This window comes from Pseudochaenichthys georgianus, chromosome 1 (assembly GCF_902827115.2).
Source record: "Pseudochaenichthys georgianus chromosome 1, fPseGeo1.2, whole genome shotgun sequence".
NCBI lineage: Eukaryota > Metazoa > Chordata > Actinopteri > Perciformes > Channichthyidae > Pseudochaenichthys > Pseudochaenichthys georgianus.
Window position 1 is genome coordinate 8,114,563 of NC_047503.1, and position 26,061 is coordinate 8,140,623.

At 42.7% G+C, this 26,061-nt stretch overlaps 1 protein-coding gene across 3 annotated transcripts in view; it reads left to right on the forward strand.

Moving 5' to 3' along the window:
- The window catches only part of sorcs1 (sortilin-related VPS10 domain containing receptor 1), a 273,677-nt gene extending 252,042 nt beyond the window's left edge, over window positions 1-21,635 (forward strand). Inside the window, exons 22-28 of one of the 3 annotated variants that reach the window (XM_034082207.2) lie at window positions 1,947-2,059; window positions 4,105-4,239; window positions 7,370-7,469; window positions 8,417-8,522; window positions 9,729-9,886; window positions 10,023-10,070; window positions 17,376-17,466. In XM_034082207.2, coding sequence (XP_033938098.1) covers window positions 1,947-2,059; window positions 4,105-4,239; window positions 7,370-7,469; window positions 8,417-8,522; window positions 9,729-9,886; window positions 10,023-10,033 — 623 coding nt within the window. In that variant the 3' untranslated portion in view covers window positions 10,034-10,070; window positions 17,376-17,466. Of the gene's footprint in view, window positions 1-1,946; window positions 2,060-4,104; window positions 4,240-7,369; window positions 7,470-8,416; window positions 8,523-9,728; window positions 9,887-10,022; window positions 10,071-17,375 lie in introns of those variants that run through there. The other 2 variants (XM_034082138.2, XM_034082291.2) reach the window with 2 other exon arrangements.
- Window positions 21,636-26,061: the final 4,426 nt, after the last annotated feature.

Consider the following 26,061-nt stretch of genomic DNA (forward strand, 5'->3'; position numbering starts at 1 on the left):
CTGGCTGCAGGCTGATAACAGACAGTTGGGATCGCGGTGAAATTCTCTCTGCAGACCCATTCTCACAGCGTTGATCAACCTTTTTCTTACTCAATATCAAGCCACACTTATTGTTTTTACTTCGGCTGTGACTTTGTGTGTGCTCAGGGTGAGTTTGGCTGTGTTTCGCTGTGTATCGCTAAACAAGGAAATCACACCTCCACGGAGCTCAGCGCGATTCACAACGTCCCGACCAATCAGAGCACACTGTGCTCACAGGGAGGGGGGGGGATGGAGCTATTGGAGCTATTGGAGCTACAACGAGCCGTTAAAGGCAGAGAGTGAAATTCAGTGAATACACGTAGTTTACAGAGATGCTGTTTGAGAAGCCAATGAGAGTTTGGAAAATTGCACAATATAAATCTATTCTAGTAGACCTCAACAATGGAATTTTGATCAGTGGAAATGGCCATGACATGGGACCTTTAATAAGACACAAATAGATTTGACTTTGCAGTATACCATCTTGTGTTTTTATACACATTTGACAAACAAACAAAACAGACAATGACAGCCTCAAGGCTCCATTAATTCAAAAACAATTTAAAACAAGCACATTCATTATAGTTGCTTTATTAGCATTTCTGCAATAGAGTGGTGCAGACCAGGGCCAGGAAGTAAGCATCTCAAGGGCTCCCTAGACACAAAGCTATGGGATATCCCCATTGGATTTCCTGGCTATTGCAGAAAAATAAGCAATGAGGCAAACTCACATTTTTGATATTTATTACATTTTGTTCAGTAGGATAATCTCCACATATTAACACCGCTTTATGATTTTGAAGGGTAAATGCAATTGGCAGAAATAAAAAGCTAACGTAAGGCTAAAAACGTATCAGCAACGCTAAGATAGGGGCAGACACATTTCAACGTGATGACGTTAATTAGATGATGTAGTCACTTATTACAACCCACAGTTTTTATGACACATTGACACTTCAGAGATTAACGAGTGGGGTATTTTATTAAGTTAATGTTCATTAACACAATGTGAACATCTCTTAAGCTTATGGCACAGACCTTATTACAGACTTCTAACCACAAACACGTTTAAGTGGTAAAACGCTGACTAGTTTCAGGGTTTTAAGACTCATTACTGCACCACTCTATGTTGCTCTGACTTTTGTATCTGAGGGATGGCCGCTGGAACACTTTCTGTTTGATACCCTTTTTTTTGTAAAGTATATCCTTTATTGTTTGTGCAGAAGGAAACAAAATAATAATTCCCTGTGCAAAGGGTAGAGGCTGTCGTTGTAACCCTTGTCTAAAGGGATCCTAGGTGAAGATGTGATTCAACAATCAACCTTTTAAACCATTTCATTATTAACCGTATGGTATTACCTCTGCAATAAGGTTTGGTTTTTGGCTCGGTTTGTGTGTTTGTTTTTTATGTTTGTCAGCAATATTATAGAAAACTGGTACCAGATTTTCATTTATTAGGTAGAAGACTGATAGACTGCATTTATATCCGTTTTTAGGTACGCAAATTATGATTCACATTCACAAGGCATTTAAGTTGCATTCATATATTGTCGGAATAATAATAAAGGTCTGCACTTCTTTGCATGTTTTTTTAATGTATTATTCTATAGTTATTTATAATATTGTACTTCCCAAGTGTTACCACTTGCCATGAATCGGCTTGTTCATGTGAAAAAGATTTGTTATGAAGTCTTATAAATAATGTATCAAGTATACATAAATAATTAAGCAACTTTTACCAACTGTTTACTAGATTATACACAATGCAATAAAGTATTAATAGAGGTTTTTATGACAACATAGTTCAGCAGTACTTGAAGAGATTTGAAGACACTGGCGATAATACGGAATTATACTTGAAAGATGGTCTTAGATTAAAAGTAAAAGTAAAAGTAGCTCACACAAATGTATTTTCCTCCTTGCAGAATATTTCCGCTCTCATCTGCTCGCCTTTTCATCAAACCTGGACGACCACAACCCTGATGTCGCAGAATGGAGGCAGGACGTGAGCCGAGTCATCAAGAAGTCTCTGATCCAGGTAACGCTCTCTCAGGTCTTCTCATGGAAACTGATGCTTTCCTCCAGTAAGTGCTGTCAGCGCTCGCCTGGACCTCTGACGGTCTATTAGTGCAGCCTGACCTCCCTACGGCTCTGAGACATGAATCTGACTTTTATGATGATAAATGACATGGCAAGATGGAAGAGAGGGGGGGGGAAATACAGTTCAGGAGCATGCTGATTGCAGTGGCTGGCACACACTTGGAGTTCAGGGCCGTACAGTAACAAGGCTGGGGATGTTGTGTACAGAAGGATAAATGTCACTCGGTGCCTGCACTGACCTAAAAGGACGCGAGTGCTTTCAGACATGTGAAATGTAAGACATGATTCAAACTCCCAGCATGCAATGTGAGGTACAGATTTTTGCCTCATTAACTTTGTTTGTTCCAACATCCGCTGAACGTAGATTCTTTATTCCTAGCAACAAGCAATATGGGCCTTGCATCACACTTTTTCTTTATCATGCAAAAATCCAAATTGATGCCAAAAATATACTCGGCTTTTCAGTCTTCAGTGAACACGTCTGTTTTTGTTATTTGTTACCGTCATAATTTTAATCAGGAGAGACGGTCTTGATGTAAGAATACATATTTATTGCAAAGATACACAAATGAATGTAATGGTGATTTTGGCGATTAGGCCCCGTTGTGCAGGAGTATCATTCGGGAGGGGAGAACCGATCCGATGAAACCCCGGGGTCTAGACACTGGTGGTGGTGAATGGATAGTTGGGTCGGTCTGAAGGGGAGGGGCTTAGCTTGGCCCTGGATTCAGAGGGACAGGAGGTGAACAGGGGTGGAGGAGGGTTGCGTCGAGTCACCTGAAATGACAGCTGTCAGAGGGGGGAGAGCAGATTTAAAAGGTTTGGCAGAGCGCTATGACAGGCTCTTGGGAATAGAGCGAAGTGATTGGTTAAGCTGGAGATCACTTATTGAGAGCAGAGAGAGTAGTTACGTAGGAATAGTGAATGGACGGTCTTCCTGGTTGAACTTACGCTGAGCTTCATTTGTGACAATGTTGCTGGAAGGCAGAACACCAAAGGAAGAACACTTTCAGTTGAAAATATGACATGATATCTTAAAGCACTCACATGCACACGATTCACGGCGGCAAAACAGCGCAAGAGCTGGAAGAGGAACCACAGGATTTATTAACTGACATGCTTTCTATGTGTTTTATGTTCCTTGCATTAGAACAGCAACATCTGAGCATCAAGCAGCAACACCATGCTGCTAACGTGGTAAAATGGTTCTGCTTGATGTGACATGTGGATTATCAGATGATGATCACACAGATAGATAAAAGTGTTAGTACAGGCAGATACTCATTAAAAGCAATGGTTTAGATCTGTTAATATACATAATTTAAATCTAACAGATGACAAATTATGATGCAATTAGCTCATATCATGCGCTTCATAACTTAAGATAGACAATATTAAATATTACGGTAACAGTTGACGATGCACTAATGCCCTATAATCATCTTTAGTTTTGTTTTAAGACACCTACTTGACACATATTGTTATATTGTGATCTTAGCAAAGGGCCCTGCACTGAAAACACTGACATGTAGATTCAACAAATGTCCCATAAATGTATTTAGTTAGTTGAAATCAATAGGTTCAACTTAATATTATTGCTTTTAACTAAACTAATAACTAACTAATATAGTAATATATAATATTAAATGTATTGACATAATTATAGCTTTGCTAAACTATGGTACTTTTTTAAATGTCCTACTTTGCCTATTTTAAAATCTCGTTTAAAGAAGTACTTGTTCTCCCGTGCTTTTGCAGACCACGTATAAGACTGATCAAGTTTTTCAGTCCGTGGCTATAGGTTGGGTTTTATAGTCTCGTGTTTTTACGTTCGGTTTTTCGGTTTTGTCTAAATGTATTTATGCTGCTTTTTATATATTTATTGATGTACAGCACTTTGGTCAACTCTGTTGTTTTTAAATGTGCTAAGTTGGATTGGATTGGATAGTACAATATCTGATACTTCTCCCCCTCTGCCTACAGGCCACAGGCGTGCGCGAGGATCAGATCTTGGTCACCATCCTCCCAGGTTTACCTACAGCTGCAGAGTTTTTCCTTCTACCCGACAAACAGCTCACTGAGGGCAAAGCGGAGAAGAGATCTGCTCATTTGGATCAGGTGAGTCAACAACCTGCTCCTGTGTGCAGCAGTCACTCCCGTCTCCAGCACCAGACACTGCATGTCTGGGCGGATATATTTCCCCTCGTTATCCTCATTGAAATTCCACCATGCTAAAGTTTGAATCAAATCGTTGCTCTTTCCTGCCTTTGTGAGTCATGGGTTGATCCCTTTTTTTTTGCAGCAGCTTGTCCAGTAATTGCACCCTGAAAAAAAAGTTCCTCCTTCCTCCAGCAGATGTCAGTATTTTTCCGTTGAAGCCTTTCCAGGTCTTTCGGCGAGTCTAATTTTAGAACACGCCTGAGGAATCTCTGCAATTGACTCATCAATAAGCCTGACAAGTATTAACAAGTTATTACGGTGAATGGCTTTTAAACTCCCTCTAGTCACATCCTGGGGCGGGGGGGGGGGGGTGGTTTGAGGCAGGAGGGAGAGGGGGGGTTGGAGTCTGGGGCCAGACAACGAAAGTGTCCTGCTTGATCAGTTCAGTGAATCACAAGTGTATCAAGATGGACCAAATTAGCTGGGAGCCCACGTAATAGATAATGACTGATAATAATGTTGGACCGCCTCTCCGTGGGAAGAATTCCACAGGCATGTGTAGGGAAGGTAACTGGGAAGGAAATCAATTCGATCTTCCTCTTCCCTCCCTCCGCTCACACCTGGTTAAACTCCCGCAAAGATCCTCTCCTCGACACGCTGATGATACATCCTCCTTCAAGGTTGGCATCTTAAAAGTGTAGAGCGCGCATGTGTAATTCACTGACCCTGGTATACAGTGGGAAAAAGTAATTAGTCAAAGCATAGTCTAAATTTAAACTACTAAGAAATATAAAGCAGGGGAATGAAGCTCTGCAGAAATGAATCATGGGAGGCTGTGGCTCAGTGGATAGTGCGCTGAACTTCAAATCAGGGGGTTACAAGTTTGAGTCCCACTGCAGTCAGCATTTCGTTGTGTCCCTGGGCAAGACACTTCATTCCAAATTGCTCCTGTTGGGATTTTCCACAGTACTGAACGTATGTAAGTCGCTTTGGATAAAAGCGTCTAACAAGTGAAATGTAATGTAATCATATCACAATTAATTTGGCAAATGAGGAAGATAAGATTTACCTTCGGGCAGAGATGGGGTCGTTACATATTACATATTACTTTAAAAAAAAGTAATATATTACACTACTTCGTTACTCTCTACATAAAGTAACTCGTTACTTTACTCGTTACTTTACTCGCAGGGCCGGGCCGCCCCTCCCTGCAGGCAGATCACGCAGACTGCTAAAGTTTCAAATGTTCTCTTTAGTTCAGTTTCCATTGTCGCATAAGACTGATCCAGATCCTGAATGTTTTCCTATCTGACCATGGCTGTTCTCTGTCTCCTGCTATCTGTATATTTTGCGCAGTCTATCTCTGCTCACGCTGTTGCGTCGGCGTGTTCTCCTGCGTGTTGGCCATGTGTTGCACTGGAACCGCAAAGACTTCAGCCGAGCACGTACGAACTGCGCATGCGTGAGTGGCAATAACTCTCCTTACCAGCAGGCGGTGGTAGTGTGTATTCGTCATTCAAAACAGGCAACAACCGGAAAACAGAGAAGAAGAACAGACTATGTGATATAAACAAACAACAAATAGCTGTGCGTTAGCTTCACTTAGCATTTGTTCTTTGCAGGTGTTTGTTGAGGTTTGATTATGACTGATTTGAGTAAGTAACGAAGTAACGCGTGTCGGGGCAATGTTAGTAACTGTAGTGTGATTACTGAATTATAAAAGTAGCGCGTAACACTACTCCGTTACCGACAAAAGTAATATTATTACAGTACACCCAACTCTGCCTTCGGGTCAGGGTAATCTGACAGATTTATATCAGAGTTAGATGCTCTCAGTGCAAGAGGTTACTTGCCAGTCTGGAAAGCAGAGATCAAGTGAGGCAGCATCCTATGCATTATGCATCGCCTGAAAAAGGTCCCAAAGACAAAGAGTCTTACGTAAATAGGAGAGCTCAGATGGGGTTGTTGGTGGAGGCAGTGAGGTTTCTTTGGGTCATGGGCACTTACAAATAATGCAGGTATCACTCCCTTTAAGATGTTCTGAGTTTAAAGTGCATCAAAGTATTCATGTAATGTGCAGTATTTAGCCACTTTAATGTTGTCTTGTAATTTTTCTGTTCTGCTTGATGTATTATTTTGATTTATTTCAAGAACTGCACTTTTTATATAACTAAATAACTACGTGTTATTTGAAAAGGGCCACTCATTGTAACAAACGTGCTTTGGGTGGCATGGTACGGTCCTCAGGCATCATGTTAAAACATAACATGCTTTATGAGGATTGCAACCAGATTGTAGTCGCAAAAACAATAACCTTTCAAAAATATAAATCTGCATTTCCCATCAGAACTATAAAGCCTTTTAACCACTTCTTTTGTTTTGTTTAACTACATTGGGAAAAAAAGAAGATATTAGCGATTTACCAAAATTAGCAATTGGCTGATAGCTGAACATTTATTAGTAAAAAATGCCATTAAAAAGTCTGAGTTGTGTTTCTGTTTTGCTCTTCACAAACCCTTTAGAAATAATCTGCGTAAACATGATTGTTTGCTAACGTGTTTGACAAATCAATTTTACAAGGTGAAAATTGGTCAATGTTGTGTTGGTTGCTTGTTTTGCTGCTCCCAAGTGGCCAACAAAGCCATGTATGAAGCCTTTATCTGATTCAGCTTGTGATTTTTGCTATATTATTTCACAAGAAATGATCAAAGTCACAAAAAATAACCAATAACACACCTTTGTTACCTTATCTTAAGCTACATTTCGTTTCACAAAGTGTTTCACTTATGTTGACCACCTGTTATTCTTGGCAACTGACTATCAGGCTAGAATATTTGTGAGTGCTTTCAAAGGCAAGTTATATTTGGACTCAATTATGTTTGTCTGGCGTACAATTCATTGGATGAATCATTTCAAAGATTGATCAACAACACAACCCGATTTGCTCTGAAATGTCAGAACACAGTTAATAAGGAAGTCAAAACCATTGATAGATGAGACTGAGGTTTGATGACATTTTCTACTTACAGTTTGTTCTACTGAATAAAGCTAAGTTTTCCAAATCCTGTCCCACTCTGTGTCCCCACAGCTCTCTGAGGTTTTGCTCAGCGCCTTGAATCAAAACCTTGTCCAGTTCACGTTGCGGCCAGGAGTCCAAGTCACCGTGTACGCAGCACATTTATCAGCAGGTAAACAATTTTGATTGTGTCTGTTAAGCCTGGTCTCCTAAAAATAACATTCCCAGACATGAGAACTGCATTGTTAATTTATCTTGGAATATGTAATCAAAAATCATTAACGATCAAAGTCTGCTTAGGTATGACTGTAACAGGACTTTACCCAGGGAGATTGGTTTTCTCGGTGAAACCAAAAGTTCTGTAAAATAACAAACATAGTTTTTTCCTTACGATATATTTTGTTACCATGCATTGTGCTGAAGGTTTGAAGAAAGTCAACTTTACTGACCTCGATTAGCACTCACCTTAGTTGGAAACCAATCAGATTACAGTGGTATCAAGCGCCGCAAGCTAGCATGGGAGGTTTACAATAGAAACCAAGCTAGCAAGCTAGATAGCTGTTTTAAACCGCAAGGCTCTGGGCTCTACTTAGTGGTGAGCAAAGAACAACTTGATTATCAAGGGAAGGAAGGCTGCTTAAAACGGAGGAAATTATTTTATTCAAACATTGATGCAGTTTAGCTTTATGGGATGTCATTTTGTAGGACACAGGGTTTTTGTACATGTGCTATGTAAGTGGGACAGAACATAAAGCATCCAGACTATGAGGAGCCCTAGATCAAGTGAACAGTCAGTTATATTTTTATAATTTGTCTGCACCTGTCAACTAATAACCCTGTGTCTGATTGGCTCCCACCATGTAGCTACACAGAGACATTCAGAGAGTGAGCATCGTTACAAGTATGTGTGCCTCTTCCTATTGGGGATGCTGCTACTGTCCTAAAGGGGCTTATAAGATAAAGAGTAAGAGATACTACTGTATATTAAAAATTATGAATTTATAGGTGTCAATTTTCTTGTGGACTGCTCATTGCATGATTCAGTTGGGTGGAAATACAGGTTGTGATAGTGTGTTGTGTTGCTAATACTCCACAAATCTTGTGTCCCTGTCTCTGCAGCGCCCCTAGTGGACACCAGCGAGAACCACAGTGGCTCTGCTATGCTAATGCTGCTATCAATAGTGGTTGTGGGTTTAGCTGTATTTGTCATCTACAAATTCAAGAGGTAAAGTGTTCACGGAATGCAGAGGTGGAAGAAGAACTCAGATATTTGTAGTAAAAGAAGCAATACCTAACTGTAAAATACTCTTATTATTAAGTTATTAGTCAAAGTCCTACGGAAGAGGATTAGGGCAATGGTTGAGAATATTTGAGGGATATTGTAAAGTTAATTTTATTTTTTCCGAAAAGATATAAAGAATTCTGATATTAAAGTCAAAATGGTGAGAACAATTTCAGAATCCTGAGAAAAAAGTCAGAACTGAGAGAAAAAACATTAATTTCTGGCAATTGTTGTCTTCCGTAAAGTCCTTACTTGAAGTCCTACCTAAGTTAAAAGTACACAATTCTTAAATTACCAAAACTAAAAGTACTTATCTTGGGGAATAGTCAATTTCAGTGATTGAAATGCCTTTCTTTACTGCTGCTAGATATCTTAACCTATAATTAAATGAGTACGGATATTTAGAGGTTAATTATGTATTTGTATTAGCCTATAATCTGAATCTATAAAGTAACTATAGTTGCAACTAAATGTAGGGGAGTAAAAAGCACAATATTGACATTCTAAAACGTAGTGGAAGTAGGATTAATTTAAAACGTTCAAATTGTATATGTACAGTACTTGAGTAAATGCACTTTATAACATTCCATCACTGATGAAATGTCATGTCTATATAGTCATCACGCTTTAGCCTAGGTGATAGAGAGGAGCTGAACGGTGTCATAGCGCTCTGACAGCTCAGTAAACAAAAGCTGCCTGCGAGGCTCCACAGAAGGCTGAAAGCTGTCTGTCAAACATCTTTACCGGCGCACACAGCGCTTCTCGGAAAACAATTGGTTCACATCTGTGGATATCCTGGTGAGAATCTTTTGTCAGGTCATTCTTCGCAAAACAAATGTCAGTCAGGCTTCAGCCGCAATCGATAGTAAGCCTTTTGAATGCGGGCAGTTGACCTTTCTGAAATGTTAAATAATGTCCAAGGTGCAGTTTCAAGGGAAAATGGCACGAAGGGTCATGGCGATTTACAGTCAGATTAAAACAAATCAGATATACAAACCTGCAAATTCACATCATCAAACAGGCTGGTGAAGTAAACAGGAATATTGCCTTGTTGCAGATGGTAGCATACTACCGATCCTCGGGTTGTGTCCTTTTTTAAATTAAGGGTTCTGTCTGTATACGTTGCCTCACTGTAAATCTTTCCTCAAGGAAGATCCCAGGCCTCAACGTCTATGCGCAGATGCAGAACGAAAAAGAACAAGAAATGATGAGTCCAGCTAATCCTACAGAGACCACGCCAAGCTCACAGCGGGACTTGGTGCATTCTTTGGAGATTCTGGACACAGAGTTTAACTCACGGCCCATAGGTAAACACCCACTCCAGAGTTATCTCTTATTGGTGGTTGGCATTTTCATTTTTTGTTCTCCATTTCTTGCCTTTTACCATTGTGAGTGTTTTTGTTCTTGGGACTCATCCTGTGCTTTTTGTTTTGTGTTTCTCAGAAGTGAAATGATCCGGCCAAGTGGTGAACGACAGCTAAGCAAAAATGAGTATGATGAAAAGTGCAGCTGCTTCAAGCTAAAACTAGAAACGCATTTTCCTCATACTGTCGCATTTTAATAACCTGAGAATACAAATGGGTAACCAATGAAAGACTAATCTAGAATAAAAAGCAGTAGACGTTGCTAAGCAATCTCCCATTGGTGGTCAGCTGGGTTGAGATCAGGTGCGCTGAAGGCCTTACCATATAATTTGTGTAAATGACATATTCATTACAACATTCAGTAAAACCTTTGTAGAAACAGCTTGTTACGCTCCTCGTAAAGAGACTCAAAACTTGAACCCGCTATTCAAGAACACTTGGGACGGAGACTTAGGTGAAGTGTCAAAAAAACTGGATTTATTTACGTTCCTCAAAAAACAGGCAGGAGACAAAGTAGACTCTCAACAGAGTGGGAAGAACGTGGAGCAGGGATGAGACGGAGGTTGGGCTGGACGTGGCAGGCAGGACGGAATGGAATATGGAGTATCTGGAACAGGCACAAAACAGAACAGGATTAGTATATGAAAAATTCCAACTGCAAGAGTATACAAAAAGACTAGCAATACTAGTCAGCCGGAACTGGAGTTTACCACTGTGAGTATACGAAGAACTGGCGAAGTCTGATGATCGAACCGGAGTTTTAAGCAGCAGCAGGTGAGTAGTGGTAATCAGTGATGATGAGAAACAGGAGCGGAGGTGAGTTGGCGGAAAACGGAAAGTAGGTCAACCACGCCCAGCCAGGAAGACAGACAAACAGATAGACAAACAAACAGAAAAAAGGAGAAGGAGATACTGCAATTCCTCACAGTACCCCCCCCCCCCCCCCTCAATGGGAGCCACCTGGCGACCACCAGGCTTGTTTGGATGAGCCCTGTGAAAGGCCCTCACCATGATTGGGTCCAGGACACGGGAACGAGGAACCCAGCATTGCTCCTCGAGGCCATAACCCTCCCAGTCCACCAGATACTGGAAACCCCTGCCCCGACGTCTGACGTCCAAAAGACGGTGCACCGTATAAGCAGGGTGATTGTCGATGATACGGGCGGGAGGAGGGGGTAAGGCCGGAGGGCTCAATTCACTGGTGTGAACCGGCTTAATCTGAGACACGTGGAAAGTGGGGTGAATTCTCAGAGCTCTGGGAAGCTTCAACCGGACTGCGGAAGGGTTAATGATCCTTAGGATGGGAAAAGGACCAATGAAGCGTGGGGAAAGCTTCTTGGACTCAGAGATGAGAGGAATGTTGCGGGAGGACAACCAGACTGACTAGCCTGGGACGTATAGAGGAGCTGCCTTTCTGTGACGGTTGGCTGATCGCTGGTTCCGTGCCGAAGTCTGGAGAAGGGCAGATCGTGTATCTCTCCAGATTTTCTGACAGCGACGCACATGCTGCTGGACTGAGGGAACTGCCAAGTCTCGCTCCTCTTCGGGGAACAGGGGCGGCTGGTACCCCAATGAAGCCTCAAAGGGGGAGAGACCAGTAGCGGAGCAGGTAAGAGCGTTGTGGGAGTACTCAACCCAGGAGAGATGAGAGCTCCAAGTAGAGGGGTTTCGGTCGGTGATGCAGCGGAGAGCTGACTCCAGGTCCTGATTAGTTCGTTCTGTTTGGCCGTTTGATTGGGGGTGATATCCAGAAGTCAGGCTGACTGAGGCTCCCAGGGATTGACAAAACTCCCTCCAAACTCGAGAGGTGAACTGGGGACCGCGGTCTGAGACAATGTCGGCAGGGATACCATGTAACCGGAAAACATGTTCTGTGAGGAGTTGGGAGGTCTCCAGGGCTGACGGGAGTTTTGGAAGAGTAACGAAGTGAGCTGACTTGGAAAACCGGTCTACTATAGTGAGGATTGTGGTGTTGCCCTGGGAGGGGGGCAGGCCGGTAACAAAATCCAGTGAGATGTGTGACCAGGGACGACTAGGGATAGGAAGGGGCTGGAGCAACCCTGCAGGAGACTGGTGGGAGGACTTACTCCTAGCACACGTGGGACAGGCAGAAACGTACTCCAGAGTGTCCCTGTTGATCGTTGGCCACCAGAAATGTCTCTTCAGGAAAGAAAGAGTGCGGTTTACTCCGGGATGGATTGAGAACCGGGAATTGTGGACCCACTGTAGAACCTTGGAGCGGGCAGCATCAGGAACAAACCGACGGTTCGGAGGACCATTGCCTGGATCTGGTTGCTCTCTCAATGCCTCCAGGATGGTGTTATTAATCTCCCAAGAGAGGGCGCCTACTACACAACTCTTGGGAAGGATTGAAGCATCTGGAGGATCAGGAGAGTCAGGAGAGTATAGCCTAGACAGAGCATCGGGTTTTACATTCCTGGAGCCAGGGCGGAAGGTGAGGCAAAAGTCGAAGCGACAGAAGAACAGAGCCCATCTGGCCTGTCGGGAATTCAGTCGCTTCGCCGACTGGATGTAGGAGAGATTCTTGTGGTCCGTCCAGACCAGGAAAGGCTGCTTGCTGCCTTCGAGCCAGTGTCTCCACTCCTCTAGTGCCAGCTTAACAGCCAGAAGCTCCCTGTTACCAACATCATAATTGCGCTCCGCAGGAGAGAGGCGACGTGAAAAAAAAGCACAGGGATGGAGGATGTTATCAGGACCAGCCGTCTGAGACAAAACTGCTCCTACTCCAGTATCAGACGCGTCCACCTCCACAACAAACTGCTTCTCTGTGTCTGGCTGAATAAGGATGGGAGCTGAGGTGAACAAGGACTTGAGTTTAATGAAAGCTCTGTTAGCCTCTGGAGTCCAACAGAACGTGATGTTGACGGAGGTGAGTCTGGAGAGAGGTGCAGCTACTTTACTGAAGTTCCGGATGAAGCGACGGTAAAAGTTGGCAAATCCCAGAAACCTCTGGAGCTCCCTCCTTGTAGTTGGGACTGGCCACTCCACCACTGCCTTGATCTTTCCAGGGTCTGCCTCCACCTTGCCCTGGCTGATGATAGAGCCCAGGAAGCTGATCCGGTTCTGGTGGAACTCGCACTTCTCCGCCTTAACATAGAGCTTGTTCTCCAGCAGTCTCTGTAGGACCGTGCGGACATGGTTCTCGTGTTCCTCCTGATTCCTGGAGAAAATCAGGATGTCGTCTAAGTAGACAAAGACAAAGCGGTTAAGGAAGTCACGCAAGACATCATTGATCATAGACTGGAAAACTGCTGGGGCGTTAGTGAGACCAAAAGGCATGACCAGATATTCAAAATGGCCCAATGGAGTGTTAAACGCTGTCTTCCATTCATCCCCCTGGCGGATGCGGATCAGATGTTAGGCGTTTCGAAGGTCAAGCTTGGTGAACAGGGTTGCCTCTTGGAGAGGTTCAAAAGCTGAGGTGAGAAGGGGTAATGGGTACTTGTTCTTGACCGTGATATTGTTTAACTCCCGAAAGTCTATGCAAGGTCGTAGCGACTTATCCTTCTTGCCTACAAAGAAGAACCCGGCACCCACAGGAGAAGAGGAGGGACAAATAATACCAGCAGCCACAGAGTCTGTGATATAAAGCTCCATAGCCTCCCTCTCAGGACGGGACAGATTGTAGAGGCGGCTGGAGGGTAGAGGAGCTCCAGAGAGCAGATCAATAGGGCAGTCGTAGGGTCGGTGGGGAGGAAGAGAGAGAGCCCTCTCTTTGCTGAAGACCCAACGCAGGTCGTGGTAAGTAGTAGGAACACCAGTCAAATCTACAGATGCATCAGGGCAGACAACAGGATTTGGGGAAACAGAAGTTGAAGGTAGGGCAGAACACAGGCAGTTAGCGAGACAGTGCTGATCCCATTCAATAATCCTTCCCTTTGCCCAATCAATGTGTGGGTTGTGAGTACGTAGCCACGGGTAACCCAAAACCAGAGGAGTAGAAGGAGAGGATATTACCTTAAACTGGATAAGTTCACGGTGGTTTCCGGAGGTGATTAAAGTCACAAGGGGTGACTGTGCTGTGACTGAGGAGATGATTTGTCCATTTAGAGCATAGGCAGTTAACGGTTCCTCTAGCGGCTCCAAGCAGAGTCCCAGCTGTTCAGCTAGCTCCTGGTCCAAAAAGCTATCCTCCGCACCAGAATCAATGAGAGCCTGGAGAGGCAATGTCATATAACTAACACAGAGCTTGGCGGGAATAAGAAAACGAGTCAAGGATGGGGTTAGAGATGATTGCTGTGGACTCGTCAGGACCCCCAATCTTACTGACGAGCCTCCCAGTTTGGCCGTACTGGGCAGTTGGGAATGCTATGCCCAGTCTTTCCACAATACAGGCATTGGCCTGCACCTATCCGGCGCTGACGCTCCTCCAGAGAAAGTCTAGCACGACCCAGTTGCATGGGCTCCTCCTGAGAAGAGGTGCGCACACTGGACGACGGGGGAAAAGAGGGAGGTCTAGACACCGAGTGAGCAGAGTAGGAAGAAAAACTGGGCTTACTGAGTGACACTGGTGAATCCCTCCGCTCGGCGCTCCCGCAGACGACCGTCCAAACGAGACACTAAGGAGATCAGCTCTGAGAGATCCGCTGGAACGTCTCGTGCTGCCAATTCGTCCCGAAGCTGGTCCCTTAATCCTCTTAAAAACACCGCCTTGAGAGCCGCCTCGTCCCATCGAGCCTCTGCAGCGAGTGTGTGAAACTCGATGGAGTAATCAGCCACTGTCCGGCTTCCATGTTGCAGGCTAAGCAGTTTATTCTCGGCGGAGCCAGAGGAGTTGGGATGATCAAAAACAGCTGAGAACCGATCAGAGAAGCCCTCAAAACGTAGAGTGTCAAAATCCACCGAAGAGTTTAAAGCCTCTGCCCAGGTTAAAGCTCTCCCGCGGAGCAACCCCAAAACAAAATTAATCCTCGTTGCTTCAGCAGCAAATGCAACAGGACGCTGGCGAAAAACCTTGTTACATTGGAACAAAAAACCTCTGCATTTCTCCACATCTCCGTGAAATGGCTCAGGATCGGTGATAGGAAAATCCTGGCGAGGAGGGGGCAAAGGGGCTGGACTGGGAGTAGCCTGAAATGCTACCGTCGAGGTAGTGAGAGCGGAGATCTGGCACGCCAACTCGGAGACATGATGAGCCATGGACCGGTTACTCTCCACCAACGCTCGGATGAGCTTTTCGTGTTCACCCAGGAGGGAGCCATGGACCGGTTACTCTCCACCAACGCTCGGATGAGCTTTTCGTGTTCACCCAGGAGGGAGCCCTGACTTGACAGGGCATGAAGGATTGGGGTAGAATCCGCTCCGGATCCTGCGGGGTTCATTCTTGGCCAGTTCTTCTGTTACGCTCCTCGTAAAGAGACTCAAAACTTGAACCCGCTATGCAAGAACACTTGGGACGGAGACTTAGGTGAAGTGTCAAAAAAACTGGATTTATTTACGTTCCTCAAAAAACAGGCAGGAGACAAAGTAGACTCTCAACAGAGTGGGAAGAACGTGGAGCAGGGATGAGACGGAGGTTGGGCTGGACGTGGCAGGCAGGACGGAATGGAATATGGAGTATCTGGAACAGGCACAAAACAGAACAGGATTAGTATATGAAAAATTCCAACTGCAAGAGTATACAAAAAGACTGGAACCGCCAGGAACTGGAGTTTACCACTGTGAGTATACGAAGAACTGGCGAAGTCTGATGATCGAACCGGAGTTTTAAGCAGCAGCAGGTGAGTAGTGGTAATCAGTGATGATGAGAAACAGGAGCGGAGGTGAGTTGGCGGAAAACGGAAAGTAGGTCAACCACGCCCAGCCAGGAAGACAGACAAACAGATAGACAAACAAACAGAAAAAAGGAGAAGGAAATACTGCAATTCCTCACACAGCTGCTCTTTTGCATACCAATTATATCATCTATTCAGTTTTTTTCTCTCTCATTTGTCACCCATCTGTGTAATATGATATATTTTCTCTCCTAACATAATTGTGGGGGAAACTTCTGAAGCAATTGGAGTCAGGACTCAAAGAGAGACATGATGGAGAGCTGGAGCTTTGATGGCAAACACTGATGGTTTATTTGGAGCTTCGGCCGGAGAATTCACAAGACATGTCACGGGCCACGAGTTGACCACACGGATGAGATGCCACAATCAATTCTGAAGAACTCTACCCCAGACCTGTGTATTTAGCTAGTTCAGAGGGAATAATCAACATTGTGAATAACAAGATAGAATCATAACACCTCTATCAGCTGACGCCAACAGGCAGGAACAGGGAGACAAAACACTGAGAGCACAGCAGCCAAGGCTACAGGTGCCTGTGCTCAGTCAGGACAGAACTGATAAACTGGGTCAAAGTTATGGGCCTTGGGAAATATTTCCCCAACAATAATGTCTGTTTTCCTAACTCGTTGAATTTATGGAATAAGCGTTTATTTTCCATGGGTAGAAAATAAGAGCAATATTTCTGTCGCACATTTTAGGGATTAACATTGCTACCTGTTCGATTTTAACAAGACTGCTGTTAACACATTTAATGTTTACTTTTCTGAGAAGTGAGGCGATTTACATTTCAGGAGAAGAAAATACAAGGGCTGTCAAACTAAACATGCGTCAAAAAAAAATGCAATGCAAACTGATCACATTACCAAGGTTGCCCCTAACTTCTTCTCATAATTCCAGCGCATATGTTTACCATGAATTGCATGGCCGAAGACAAGTAAAGGAAGCAGGAAAATGGCACAAGATGTAAATGTTGAAATGTGTCGCACTTAAAAGCATCTAATTCAGGGGTTTTCAAAGTGTGGGAAGGTGAGCCTCCCCTCAGAGAACATGAGAACAGCCGCGTCCCCCCTCCCAATTAGTATTGCTATTATTATTATTATTACTGTTGTTGTTGCTATAATGCAGTGGTATTCAATTGCATTTCAAAGAGGTCCAGTGAGAGAAAATGTAATTAAATGCTCTGTTTTCACTGTCTCTCTTTTTTGAGCACGCCATTTGAAGTTACTCCGACTGTTTCTCTCTTCTTGTCTCGTATCTGTGTGTGTGTTTGAATCTATCGTGCTGACTCACTGACTGCACCGATTTGATTGGCTGAGTAGCGTCACCTCCTTAAAACATAAAAAAAATAACTTTTTAAAACCTTTTTATCTTTATGTTTTAAAATTTGTTTTTAAACATTTTCAACATCGTGGATAATTCCTTATGCTCCCGGCAACACACTGAACATCAACTTTGCCTCCTTATTACACTCACCCCTACTTAATGCTGGGAACAATGAGTCTGCGTCTTTGATGCGCACAGGCGGATGACCCTAACCCCCCCCCCCCCCCCCCCCCGCCTCACACTTTGAAAACCGCTGATCTAGTTCAACATAGTAACTGACACCTGTTTCTTTCTCTGTTCCCGTTTATCCACAGGATATATGAAACCTCATGTACATGTGAAATTCTCCACAGAACTCCCCACATACATCGCCTAAACTCTGGACTGGATTACCACTCCAGCTGCGTCATGGATATTTTTTAACATTCTGGACACAATGGTTTTGAGCTTTATACCTCTGCATGTTGGACCCTGCTGACACATACTGTGCTCTGTTCAAACCTGAGGAAACTGTGTACAGGTTTTTCATTCTCCTTCGACATGTGTCTGATAAATTAAACATTTTCCCATTTATTTATACAAGTCAGATACATAATTCAGAGGGAATTCCAGCATGAACTAGAGAGGATAACAAATTAATTGAACAACAATATTTTGGTTTGCTGTTCTATGAAGCTATCAGCAGTAATGTATTATTTATTCATATGAATTGATGAAGTGAATTACACATTTATTTTGTAAATCATGACCGTCTGTTATAAATGTGTGTATTTTAATAACAAATGTCATACTAAACAGAAATGCTGTTGTAAAATGTGAATAGGGTACTTTAAAGCTTGTTGGTCCATTGTCTTTTGGGAAGCTGATTTATGGCACAATACACATTTTCTAATGAAATCTACTGGGTTTGGTTTTTCTGGTTTTATTTAACGTTTGCTGTTAATCTAATGCTTCTGGTACTATTTACAATACATACAACTTTGTAAAATGTTTCGTGCTTCGGAATAGGAGATTTCTCATTACCAACGCTACACCTTCAGACTGCAAGTGATCCCTACTATTACAACTATTACAATAACTATTACACCTTCTAGGAACGGAAGAAGAGGACTATCCCCCAAAGAAAGTGCTCGAAGTGGCCACACCCCAATCACAGCCAACCTCACCACTGGAGGCAGAGTTCTATTTATCAAAGCTAAGATTTAAGGATGGTGCTGGAAATAAGATACTTTGTGGGAGAATTCAAAGAACATGGCAGCGAGAAAGAGAGAGAGAGAGACAAAGAGAAAGTGGTACGGATAGAGATGGTAGAGTGCTTTTTGGGGCCACGATGCATTAAGAGTGTTGTACTGGATTGGGGAATAAGTTGACTTCCTGAATACTTAATGTGGCCAGTCAAGCTCAAGGCCGGCTAAGGTTGGTGACACATTTAGGCTAATGTCCTGACTCGCTCTCAAGTAGCACCCGTCTCCATCCCGGCTCATTATACCGCGCTGTAGGAGCGGGAGAAGTTGAGCGCAGATGCTACCAGGCTACATGGATGGTTAGTTTGTTCAGAGGAATGGGAAGCCCTGCCGTTCTCTGTGTGTGAAATCTGACAGATGTAAATGCCTGATTGATGTCTTTCAAATCTTCTGAGGCAACCTTTCCATATTAGTTTTTCCCCCTTTATTACATTTTGGATGAAAAAATACAGACGTGTGGTTCTGTCAACTTTGGATGATCTTTTTTCACAATTGTACAGACATAGCTGTACATGAATTGCCACCATGGATTCACCTACAACACAATCAATAGAATGTACAGAAAAGCAACGATTAGACACTTAAGGTGTTTTCACAAGTCATAGTCTTTTCAGCAAGTCCAGATCAAAGTAATATTGATACTTTTAGTTTGTTTTCTATTTAGCGTGCTATGGTTTCATTCCATCATTCTATTTGGTCAGAAATGTGGCAGTAGAATATAGTAAAACCACCAGCGATAACATTACATTACATTTAGCTGACACTTTTATCCAAAGCGACTTACAATAAGTACATTCGACCAGGAAGACACAACCTTGAAGAAAACAGAATCATATAAGAACATCAGGTTTCATAGAGCCAAGCATTTCAAGTGCTACTCAACTGGCTTTAGATAAGCCAGTCCTTTATTAGTATATAAGTGCTCTGTTAGCAGTTCTTAGTTAGTAATTCTATCGCTCGAAGGTGGAGTCGAAAGAGATGAGTTTTCAGTCTGCGCCGGAAGGTGTGTAAGCTTTCTGCTGTCCTGATGTCAATGGGTAGCTCATTCCACCATTTTGGAGCCAGGATAGCAAACCCACGTGTTTTTGCTGATGGGAACTTGGGTCCCCCTCGCAGTGAGTCGTTTGGCTGATGCAGAGCGTAGTGCACGCGCTGGGGTGTACGGTTTAACCATGTCCTGGGTGTAGGAAGGGCCAGATCCATTCGCAGCATGGTAAGCAAGTACCATTGTCTTGAAGTGGATTCTAGCAGTTACCGGAAGCCAGTGGAGGGAGCGGAGGAGCGGCGTGGTGTGGGAAAATGTAGGAAGATTGAAGACCAGACGAGCCGCTGCATTCTGGATGAGCTGCAGAGGTCGGATGGCACATGCAGGTAGACCAGCCAGGAGGGAGTTGCAGTAGTCTAGGCGTGAGGTGACGAGAGCCTGGACCAGAACCTGCGTCGCTTTCTGGGTCAGCTGGGGACGCATCCTCCTGATGTTGTAAAGCGTGTATCTGCAGCAACGGGTTGTAGCAGCGATGTTTGCAGTGAACACCAACAGAGCAACATGGAAGATGAACATTCCAAGGAAACATTTTGTCCTGCTTTCGTGTTCCCACCAAACACATTTGGAAAGTGTTCAAAAACCCCTGTAGTTAAGGCTCCAAGTTCTCTCTAACTCATTACAACCTGTTGATAAGCCATGTCGTTTTGGATCCAAAACAGTCCTCTTCGTTTTGGTTTACTTTGTGATATTCAGTCATGTTCTCAATGGAATCAAAATACATTAGGGTTTGCTTGGAATCGTACTCGAATCCGGACAGAAACTACTGTTCCAAGACTTTTTCAGAGAGTTGGTCCAGGATTGCTTTTTTTGGTCCACACTAGAGTACTTTATTCAGAAACTGCCTTAAACTAACTTAAATGCAAAGCTGCATCTTCCTGGTAGAAGTAAACCTAGCAGCGATGAATTTTAGATAGGACTCATGTGAATGAATATTTAAGACATGGTGGGATTTAGAGGTAGGTCAAGGAGTGTGTAGGGAAATATATTGTTAAAGTAATTGGTAGTCGGTGGATTGCTTACACATTTGGACGACCAACCAGACAATATTGGTATCCAAATCTGTGGAATGCAGAAACTCAGAGGGACCTTAAGGCTCCAGGTTCACTGTGTACCAATTAGTTTCTGATAATATTTAGTGTTCAAATATGTTTGTTTATGCTCTATAGCATATACTTTAGTATAGTATTCATTTACATTGAAATGATGAGGACATTAAGGGAATATTTCCATCATTACCTAGTGTTAAGGCCAAATCTTGGAAAGGGGTTCTGTTTGAGTCTTTCCTCCGTGAATTCGGTGGTATCGTGCCACATGGAAAATTTTTCACGTTACCAATTACTGACTACAATGTTATTTCCGCCATGGTTGCTTGATTTCGCAATGCTAGCTAACAAGCAAGCTATGTAGGAAGTGTTGGTTGCCCACAGTGGCAAGCTAACAGCTGTTGGCTAGCCACTTTGGTTCAGGTATCTTCTGGTATCAAGACTAGAAGCAGTTCATTTCCAGAGTGATCTGCACTTTTTAATTAAAGTGTATATTGCTAGTTAAAGTTGTATTCAACAGAAAGGGGTACAATCAGCTTTTCCTCCAGTGTAGTCAAGTTGACCCTAACCTTAACCCTTTCCCAGCTTGTTGCACAACTGTTGAGACTTTGAAAAGTGGGTTTACCCTAACCCTTAAACACTTGTAGGGACACTTCGTTGAATTTGTTTTAGAATATTTTCCCTCCCCGTGTGCCAACTAACCCGTGTGTTATATATTTTATCTTATATTTTACCAGCACTTATTTTTAAAAGCACTTATTTTACTAAGCACTTTTATGTATTTATTTAGATATTTTTCACACTAATTTGACCTGCATGCCTGTTTTAAGCAAGGTCTACCTCAGTACTTTTAGCCAGATGTTTTTAATTCACTTACCAGGTCTTTTACCAGATGTTGTGGGACACAACCTCGGACAGCTTGTTGCACAACTGTTGAGACTTTGAAAAGTGGATGGTGCCCCTTACATCTGTTGAGTCTCTGTTCTCTCAGTCCTTAGGTGTGGATGGGGCATGTTATGTCAAGACACTACCGGTGTGCATCACCCTCTATTTAAGAGGTTGACCTTTTTTAGATGAAGCGTTACTATTTCAAAATGTAATGTTAAAAGGATGTTGGTAACAACTCTGCTGCCATTTTCATTTTTATTGTAGCTGTGCGTTTACCGTCTTCCATGTTGCAGGACATAATTTGCACTAAGCTACTGTATGAGGTGCAGACCCGGCACCATAACAAATCTAAAGGGAGGGCATATGATTTTCATGGGAGGGCACACAACACCGTCACGTGCTGCGGGGCCTGCGGCACAATATATATATCAAACAGCACGGCCAACAGCATTGCGCAAAGACCCACACTTATCGCAAATACATACACAAATAAAGGGGCAACATAGAAACCACTTTTGAAACATTGTGTGCGTGGCAGCACAAACACTGGTAAATCACGAGCAAGGCACACTGGTTAAGGATGGCAGCTTCCTCATCGCTGCACTCGGAGAGAAATAGTAGAGACGGAGACGATGAACTGCTGTTAGCTCTATTGTGGCAGTTTGCATGTCGTGAGAGGTGTGTGTTGCTGTGTGGGGAATGCTGTCCATTATTTAGGAAAACTCTGCATCTTTGTGCAGCGTATACTCAAACAGCGATAGGAAGAGCCCACTGCCTGACTCGGACGTGCTGTGGAGTGAATCGTGGTCACCTCTGAGAGGGGAGTTGGTTGACAGCTAAAAAAGCTATAATATCAACGACAGCTGACACATAATAACGGTTCCGTGCCAGCTGATCTGCACCAAGTAATAATTTCCTTATTTGTGTCCCTCGCGTATCCTCTCTCTCTCTCTCCACAAACTCTCACATGAAATGTGTTCTTTGATGCGGCATGTCTTAGCAGTCCTTATATCAGTCCTGTAATGCGTGTTTCCAGTGCAAAAACCTTTGACAGTAAAAGCCGCATCAGATGAAGACGTATTTACTTTAAACTGTCTACAGGGGAAACAAAGGCTGCGTCTGCTTTTTAACGAATCTTCAAGCCATGGTCTGTTGTTGTACCATGCAGCGGCAAAAGTGCGCTTCTTTTCCTGAAAACAATCTCCCTGGAAAACGATCCAGTTCACCTGTTGGGTTATTAACCCCAGATCATCTGGAGCTGTTGTTCTTTGAGCGGTTGGCTGGCCCAATAGTACCTGTTGAATGTGCTGCAAGGTAGCGGTCTGTAGTGGAGGCACCGGCACGGTCAGGAGGAGGAGGAGGATGCTAGCGGGTGTGGTACAGGGTGTGGCAACGCAGGTGGTGATGGTAGGGGCAAAAGGAGCTGTGCCTCGGAGACAGCGTTGGTGGCGGCCGCCTTGATGAGTCAAGGCTTGGGCTCGCTAACTCAGCCCCGGGGTCTGCCGAGGTCAAGCTTGTGACATTAAGGCGTACAGCTGCATCGGCTGCAGTTCTTTCATCGCTATTTCGTTTTAATAAATCCTTAGACCTTTTGAGCCAATTTCTGATGTCCATTGTGTAATTCAAACATAAATGGGAGTCTACAGAATGCACAATAAACAAATCCAGAATAGGCAGCAGAGTGTGATTGGTCTAAATGTGGACGAATCACAAATCACAGCAGACACATGAATTTATTTGACGTAGCCTGCAATTTTTTTGTTTTAGTTACTATCTGACATCACATACATCGTAGCATAACAGTTCACAGTTTATTTATAATAAAACAAATTAAAAAATATATTTTTACATTTTTAGAAATAATAAAAATCGTGTTTATTGGGGAGGGCAAGAATGTCAAATGGGAGGGCCTGGCGCGGCGCCGGGCATGGTGAGGTGATTTATCTTTTATCTAATTTGACATGCTGGTGGTGTTGGATATTTGTAAATTAGCAACATCTCCTGTAACGTGTTAGTAATATAGCAATACATAATGATTGGATTTTTTTGTTATGCTTGAAGATGTATCTTAATGTTTTGCAAAATAAGGGTGAATGTACCGATTGAGTTCACTTTCAGATTAAAAAAATGGGTGTGGCTTTGATTTCAACAGCTTGACGAAGACGTACCGTAGCCTGCATTCCCATGGTCAGAATCAACTGCAGTACAATTCCAAACTTTAACCCGATGGGACAGAAATGACAATATAAGGAGGTCCGTCATGATAAAAGCAACTTCTGTCTCTGGGGTTCATTGGGAGGACAAAGGTTGAAACAGGAAGTCCTCCTGGTTAGGAGCTGTGATGTAAGAACAGGTACCAAGTTGTAAGACTAGCTTTGAACCACTCCTGCCTCCCTCTCTCCCTCTGTCTTTCTCTCAATCTCCTCCTCCCCGCAGAATTAGCAAGATTATTATTTTGTAAAGAGATATGAATAACGATAAAAAAAACGAGTTTTATTACTGTAACAGCTTTTGTATAAGAACAGACGGTAAGGTGTTACAGTGTTTTGTTTGACCTCAACTGTGCTGTGTGTAATTGTTTAGATGCATTTATAATCATATTTATTAAATGAAAGAATTCTGTTAACTGTGTTCTCATTTTCTTACAATATTTGTAAAGAAATACTATGTCTTTGAGGAAGTAATATTCACCTATAAGACAATAAACAAGCAGGAGGTGTGACTGTTTTCTGGTGAGCAAAATAAAAGAACAAAATAGTTTACATAGCAATGTACACAATCATTTCAGTAGAATTCATTAAACACAATCTTTAATTCAATTAAAGGAATCAAACATAATTAAAACACAAGTATAATTTAAAAACGGTATTGTATTTATATACATTTCTAAGGATGGCCATTTATTAAACCCTTGGAGTCCTGGGCTAATTTGGCCGTTTTTTGCATACTTTTGAGTTGTCCTTACAAAACCCCCATTAAGAAATGTTTGGCATGTCAATGTTAGTATATTTCATTAAGGACAATCTCACTTTAACCTGATAGTTATTTTATTAATTTTGAGATACTATATGACATTCTAGACCCAAAATCAACAAAAAAAACGTAAAAACGGATTTTGAAAATGATAATTATTTTTGATATAGGTATACAGCAAACATGCACAACGAAACAATTTGAAAGCGGTTTTTGATTTGCTCTGTCTGATTCAAAACCACGTTACTTCAGTTAAATGGACCATTTGAAACTTTTTTGGGACTACAATTGTCCTCTTTTTTAACTTCCTCCTGGGTTTGAAAAACAATGATCACGATCTACAGTACCCAATATTATATAAAAAGTATCCAGTTATGGATCAACAAAAAACTTTCACAAGTTAAAACAATTCCTATTCACAAAATAACAATATATATAGGCCTACAGTGTCAACATTAGGCCAAGTAAAACAAAACCCTGAGATCCCAATACAAAAATAATCGGTGCTGGCTGCAAAAGAAGAGCATGTTCTACTTTTGACGCTTCGACGAGGCGTCAGCCAATCGAATCATATGCCAGTACAAGCTCTAGCCAATCAAACCGCGTGCTTGTGTGTCTGGGGCGGAAGATTCATGTGATTGGTTGTTGGTCGAGTTTCAGACCCCCCCGCCGGCAAGCGACACACGCCGCCGTGTGTAGGGGCCGTTAGCCTCACTTGCTCGCGGAGTCTGTCTACGCGTGCGTGAAAAGTTTCTGACACTTTGGGGCGGAGCCACTGGACTTTGATTGACAGCTGCAAGGAAGCCCGGAGTTGCCAGGTTTGATAAATGCCTGAACTACCAAGAGCCGAGGAGTGACAGCTGCAAGATCAGTTGGACGAGACTGAATGGTAAAGTTGTCCATAAAAAATATATATTCGTAAAGTGTATAGCTAATATATATATATATTATTATAAAATATATATATATCTTAATGAATTTGATATAAAACAATATTTTTGAGTGGGCTGTATCTGTTGAAAACTGCTGTCTGCTGTATGCACCTCCCTTACGAAATGAACTATAAATGAATTATAGTATTACTATAGTATACTATAAGAGTTGTATAGTGTCCTTTAGTAAGTTTGTATTTTTCACCAGCTATTGTATTACTATAGTTTTTTTCTGTAGTGCCATTTTATTAGCTATAGTAGCCCTATAATATTTCACTAGTAATACTATCTAGATATATGTAGTATTCCTATATTATTTTAAATAGTATAGCTATAGTATAATATATAGTGTTTCGTAGTTGTTTTTTGAACACAAGAACACTCCTATAGTAATAGTATGATATTGTCATAATGAATGCATATTATTACTATAGTGCTTGTAAAAGTATTGCACTCCTAGAATTAATGTGTAATTTTTTTTATATCAAATTAATTTATATATATATATATATATATATATATTAGCTGTACACTTTACGAATATAATAGTTTTTTATGGACAACTTTACCATTCAATCTCTTCCAACTGATCTTGCAGCCGTCACTCCTCGGCTCTTGGTAGTTCAGGCATTTATCAAACCTGGCAACTCCGGGCTTCCTTGCAGCTGTCAATCAAAGTCCAGTGGCACCGCCCACGGCAGACTCCACGAGCAAGTGAGGCTGACACTCCCGCGAGCGAGCAAGAGGGCTGTCTCGCGGGGGTTTCATGCGCGGGGGTTTCATGCGCGTGTAAAAGCACATTTTCCACTCGTGAGTAGCTTGTTTTGCGCGCTAGAATATTGACCCAAGTCTGACTCCATAGATCCCTAACAGCC